Source organism: Pteropus alecto, unplaced genomic scaffold, assembly GCF_000325575.1.
Source record: "Pteropus alecto unplaced genomic scaffold, ASM32557v1 scaffold98, whole genome shotgun sequence".
In the NCBI taxonomy this organism is placed as follows: domain Eukaryota; kingdom Metazoa; phylum Chordata; class Mammalia; order Chiroptera; family Pteropodidae; genus Pteropus; species Pteropus alecto.
In genome coordinates, this window is record NW_006443570.1 from 6,212,923 (window position 1) to 6,218,992 (window position 6,070).

Genomic DNA, 6,070 nt, shown 5'->3' on the forward strand with positions numbered 1-6,070 from the left:
CTTTCTTTCATATAAAACTCTTCTGTTATTTGAGAAATCTTTCTCCAAGTTTGTTTTTTAACATGTTAAATATCCCTTGTCATTTAACCTTTTTTTACATCCCTAAATTTCTATACCCTTGTCATCATTTGTTCTTCTGGGTGAAATATAATGTTATCCATTTTAGAATGCTGCATTCATAGAAGCACAGCAGTTTAGATCCATGTAATTATAGATAAGGTTATGCTGGTTGTTCAAACAGAAAATCTCCTAGGTCCTAGTGGCGTAATCCAGTAGAAGTTTTTTTATGTCAGTAAAATTGAGATGGTGAGAAGGTGATAATCTACTTTAGAGACCCAAGTTTATAGAGGTTCTACCATCTTCAGGCTGGGTCTTTCAGAGTTGCCCAAGATGTTGACATTCATTTGGCTTGTATGGGGAGAGAGAGAGGTGCACCCAAAGGAGATTTTTATTGGCCTGTCCTATAAGTGGTAGATGATACTTTCACCTACATTTTATTGGCCATAGCTCAGTAATGAGGGCACACTAACAACATGAGATATCAGGAAGTGTAGTTTGACTTTGTGCCCTGGAGAAAAAGGACATGGATTAGGTCAACAATTAGCCAGTCTGCTGTCATCTGGGATACCCTAGTCTGATTGATTTTAAAGATGACAGTGAAGTTCAGATAGATAAAATTGACTTGTCCAAGGTTTATTTCTTATTGGCCAAGTGGTGAGTAGAACCCAGCTTCACAGTTATTTCCAACATATTTATCTATAAATACTTCATTGAATATCTTGGAAAGAGAATTACTCCCTCCTTTAAACATAATTATAATGCTATTATCACATAGCTCAAAAATCAACAGTAATTCCTTAATATTATGGATAGTTTCATTGTTGCTCTTTTGTTAATTTAATCCCTGTTCCCCTCCACCAGTCTTTTTAGCTTGCTTTGTAGTCATAGGGTTCTTGAATCTGGCTTGATGTCTTTTTTAAATTTTGGAAATTCTTACCTATTATCTCTTTAGATATTTCTGTTTAGTCTATGAATTACATGTATGTTAAATAATTTTTTTACAAACATATTCTATGTTCTTTTCTGTATTTTATTTTTTTTTTTTCCCTGTACTTTAGGCTGAATATTTTTTTCTGATCCATTTTCCAGACCACTAATTCTCCAACTAATTTTGATATACTGTTAAAAAAAATCCTTTAGGATCTTGCAATTAATTTCTCTGGCTCAATTCTGAACTTGTCTTTCATTATCCTTGAACATGTTAAACATAATGTTTTTAGTTTGTCTGATAATTCCACTATCTATGAGAATTTTCTCTTTTTCCTTAGGTTTTTAGTCTAGTTATCTTGACCTGATTATATTTCATTGAGTGCTGGACATTGTATATAAAAAACAGTGTTGATTAGAAGCCTAGGACAATATGTGTCTCCAGAGAATTTGTATACAATTGATCCTTGAACAATGCAGGTTCAATCTGTGCTGGGCCATGTATGTGTGGATTTTTTTTTCAAGTGACCCACACAGTTCAAACCTGTGTTGTTCCAGGGTCAACTGTATTTGTTTCTGGGTAAGTAGCTGAGCAAGGGGCACTATCAATTTCAGCTTCTTACTCCAGGGAGATACTGTGAGGATTCAAAGTTGAGTTTCAGTTCTTGGAGAATTTTCTTATAATTCTTTGATTTCACCCTCAATCTATAGCCTTTTGTGTCCCCAATCCAAAGCCTGGTGGTTTACCAGACCTCACTTAAAAACCTCAGAGGGCTTTTAGTGCTGGTTTTTACTCTCTTAGCCCCAGGAGTGTTGTAAAAACTGCTCAGCTTCTCAGCTTTCTTTACTAGAATTATTGGTCTTCTCCAGGAGAAAAGCAGCCCTATTAGCTCTCTTTGAAGCTCTGATACATAGTTTGCTGACATTGATCTTTCAGCTAAAAGTTCTAGTTCTTTTTATGTGAATTGTTAAGCTAGGTCTGCTGTTCACCCTATTACCAATTTTGTCACAATTACTAGGTTTTTTTTCACACTGACTTTATTTCAGCTTCATCTCATCCTTCTTTAGTCACCATCTGTGAATGTGTTTTTTATTCCAGAGTCAGGCTTTGATTTGAACCATATATATTGAGTTTGTGTCATCTCTTTTCTCTCCTTAAAATTTATTTCGCTGTTTTACTTTTACCAATTGCAGCTTAAATAAAGTGGTTGAGATTGGGAGGCTGAGAAAGGAGTTGAAGTTTGAACTATAGACATATGGGTAGGTAATGGCCGTCTCATTGATTCTAAAAATAAATCTCGTGGGTTTGTTTGACTTAGATGAAAGTGAAGAGGAGGAAGATGATTTGTTGCAAAGGACTGGGAATTTCGTATCCACATCAGCTTCTCTTCCTAAAGGAATCTTAAAGGTGAGAGCCAATGAAGTCAGGCTATCCAGCTGATTACTTCTGAAATCCAGTATGCTTTCCAGTTACAAATGTATGGATTCCTTTTATCTGTGGGATTAAATGTGTTTGCTGTCATTTTGCCTTGATAAATACTTAAGCTAGTTAAAAAAAAAATTATTTTTTGCAAAAGCGATCAAGAAGATTATGTCCCCAGGAATCTTTTAGGACTCCTATTTGATTTCTCCTTTTGCATTTCTCTTTATTTCTTTTGGTACCAGCCTAGTTTATACTGCTGTCATCTGTCACTCAGTATACTGCAGTGGCTCTGTGACTGGTCTCTCCACTTTCAGCTATAGAACTGTGGAGATGACCACACAGTGCCTCTTATTTTGTGCCATGAATGCAAAGATGCCAGAGTTGGGATTTTAAGAAAAATTTCCCTGGAGATCAAAGTCTCTTAACCCAGATAGTTGTACCTTGGGGAAATGACTGTATCCTGATGCTCTAAACCTTAATGATTTAATTCTCTCATTTGCAGGATGGTAAGAATGGATTCTTGTATAGTAAAATGACTTGCTAGTTAGTAGCAGATTTGTGGTCTTTCAATTACCTTTCCAGTGCACTTATTTCTGCATATAAACTACTTTATAATGTCTTTTCTTCATGCTTTAAGGAAAATAATGTTAACCTATTTGAATTGATAAAATTCCAGCTTTTATCTTTCCACAGATAAAGAACTGCCAACATGCTAATGCCGAACGTCCCACTGCTGCTCGGATCTCGTCTGTGCAGTTCCATCCTTGTGCACAGGTGGTGATGGTTGCTGGACTAGATAACTCTGTGTCACTATTTCAGGTATGTGTTTTTAAATGACTTGAGGTAAAAAGTGTTTACTACCAGGATTCAGGGTCTATGGAAATAACCAAAAGGAATGTGTTGTACTTCCTTATAGGTTGATGGAAAAACAAATCCTAAAATCCAGAGCATCTATTTGGAAAAGTTTCCAGTCTTCAAGGCTTGCTTTAGTGCTAATGGAGAAGAGGTTTTAGCCACGAGTACCCACAGCAAGGTGCTTTATGTCTATGATATGCTGGCTGGAAAGTTAATTCCTGTGCATCAAGTGAGAGGTAAGGTTTCTTTGGAACACAAAGGTGGCCAACCCCATCTCCCACCTCCCCCAACCCACAGTTAAGTTCATTTAATGGTATTTACAATTACTTGTTTCCTCTCCATAGAATTATGAAAAAATAAGAGTTTCTTTAGTTTTAGTATTTGGAAAATGTCATTATGTTGTTGAGATAATATATTTGAATGAAACCAGTGAACTAACTTTGTATTGAGCACTTATTATGGAGAAATCAATTTGGAAATATATATCCCCCTAGACCAGAAAAGCACTTGCAAATACTTGTGTGTAAAATTAATGATTGATGCTGCAGAAAGAACATGAGCCATGAGGTAGAAAACCTGAGTTTCAATTCCTTGAACAAATTATTTCACCTCTCTGACCTTCAGGAAATTTGGATACCCTCTAGTTCTTCTGGGTTTGTTATAGTGGAATTTTGGTTAACTGTCAGAGGAGTAAAAGCACTGCTTTTGGTGGTTGTAATGTAATTTAAAGAATAAAGTACTTAAAAATAAACTTTACCAGGTATAAATTTATGTTTCTTCTGCCTTATCTATTCTTCCCTTGTATTTTCCTACCTCATTACCACAAAATATAGTGACACCTTCATGAATCCTTTGGGAACCAAAGCCCTTGTAATGAGGTTGACTGGGTTAACGTGAGTCCTGGAAAATGGTGTTGGCATGTGCTGCAGCACACTGGCGGTGTTCTGTTAAACTGGGCACGTGTGGGGCTGTAAGGGATGGCATAGCTCTGTATAGCCTTTTTTTCTGTTAGTGGCTGAAAATGAGTAAGGCCAACTTTAGAAGTATTTATGTTTATTTTCAGTGTTTCCAATATTCTCTTTCCTGTGTTCCTAGACACCTTTAGTGATCCTTTCCAAGTAGGTTCTTAGTTTATCTAATCATGCTCTAGTGTTTCTCAGACTTTAGTGTGCATATGAATCACCTGGTTACCTTGTTAAAATGCAGATTCTGATTATCTAGGTCTGAGGTGGGGATTGATTTTGCAGTTCTGACAAGCTCACAGGTGATGCTGGTGCTCCCTGGACCTTACTTTGAGTTGAAAAGCCTTAAACCATCTTCCTATGTTGAAATAGAAAACATTATATAATGGTTATTTTACATATCATTTCACTAATCAAAGGGAATGGGCTTTGGTTCTTCCTTGCATCCTCTTGAGGAAGGCAAACAAGGTGTTGGCTAGGATACAGTTAATGATGTTTACCATGGATCTGCAGGTATGCCAGAGTGTGTATCTGATCACTGGCTTCTGCTAAGACATGGCATTTATCTTTGCCTCTCAATGTTTTCCTTTCTTTTTTCTCAATAAGTATACCTTGGTAATAATGAGGATAATAATAGTAATATTAAATCACATGTATTTCTTTTTGTGGTGGTATGCTATTGAACATTGTTCTCAGATTTTCAAAATTATAAAACACTAAGTAATTCAAGAAATGAATTAAGACATTAGAATAAGCGGGGAAAATTGCTGATTAATTAGGATATGCAAGCCTTACGCATATCAATATTTGAAACATGAAGACTACAGAATTGATGCAGATGATATATTTGTTCCATTAATTTGTCGGGGTTCATGACCTGGAGTTCATAACATGGGACCAGTGGACATTCAGAATTCTCTGGATAGAGTTCAGGGGCCTTTGAAGTTGGATGGGAAAAACATTACATCTTTATTTTGACTAACCTCTAACTGGAATTGAGCATTTCCTTCAGTTATGAATGTTTTGAGCAACCATTATTTTGAGAAGAGGACCATATACTTCACTAAATTGTCAAAGGGTGAATGCAACCAAAAAGGTTAAGAACCTCAGATAACTAATTCAGAGTCCAGAATTTGACCATTGAGGAATTTCGTCAGGCAGCCATTTTTGTTTATAGACATTATGGTAAGGTAATCTCCGAGCTTCATTCTCTTTGTAAACTCAAAAGGCCATAAATACTGAAAGAGAGAACTTTTTAAAGCTCCTAATTTAGCGCCTGCTACGTGGTGAATGCTCAGTAGATGTTAACTGCTGCCAATGTTGGGAATGCTATCTAATCTATACATATATAATGATATATAGTCAGTCCACTTACAGTAATATGGAATTGGGCTCTATCCTAATTAAATTGACCATTCTTTTTTTTTTCTTTTTACCAATTGTGTGGATTGTGTAGTGTGTCCTCTGGCCCTTTGCCTCTGTTGCTGCCACACTGGGTTTGTGTTCACACTGGTCTTGCACAATATGAGGGACCTTTATTCACTGTCGCTATGTTGATACCTGTGTAGTCTGTATCCCTCTAGGGCTGTAGCGATTGCTTAGCTATAGGCTTCAAGGTGAGTGGTTTTTAGTCTTCTCTCACATTCTCGCTCCTTGATTCTGTGCTGTTAGGATTAAGTCTGCAGGGATTTCCAGCTCTAGCCTCACTCTGTGCCAGAACTAGCCTCCCTGTAATGATATTTTTGTTATGTTTGGAATTGTTTCTGTATACTGCGGCCAGTACATAAATGTTTGCCCAGAATTTGGAAAACTGCTCAATAGGAATAGATTCATCGGGAAGGCG

At 36.6% G+C, this 6,070-nt stretch overlaps 1 protein-coding gene across 2 annotated transcripts in view; it reads left to right on the top strand.

Moving 5' to 3' along the window:
- The window catches only part of UTP18 (UTP18, small subunit processome component), a 28,775-nt gene that overhangs the window by 6,802 nt on the left and 15,903 nt on the right, over positions 1-6,070 (top strand). For both annotated transcript variants that reach the window (XM_006924845.3, XM_025041711.1), the window contains exons 5-7: positions 2,307-2,395; positions 3,104-3,229; positions 3,327-3,501. In XM_006924845.3, the coding sequence (XP_006924907.1) occupies positions 2,307-2,395; positions 3,104-3,229; positions 3,327-3,501 (390 nt within the window). The remainder of the gene's footprint in view (positions 1-2,306; positions 2,396-3,103; positions 3,230-3,326; positions 3,502-6,070) is intronic.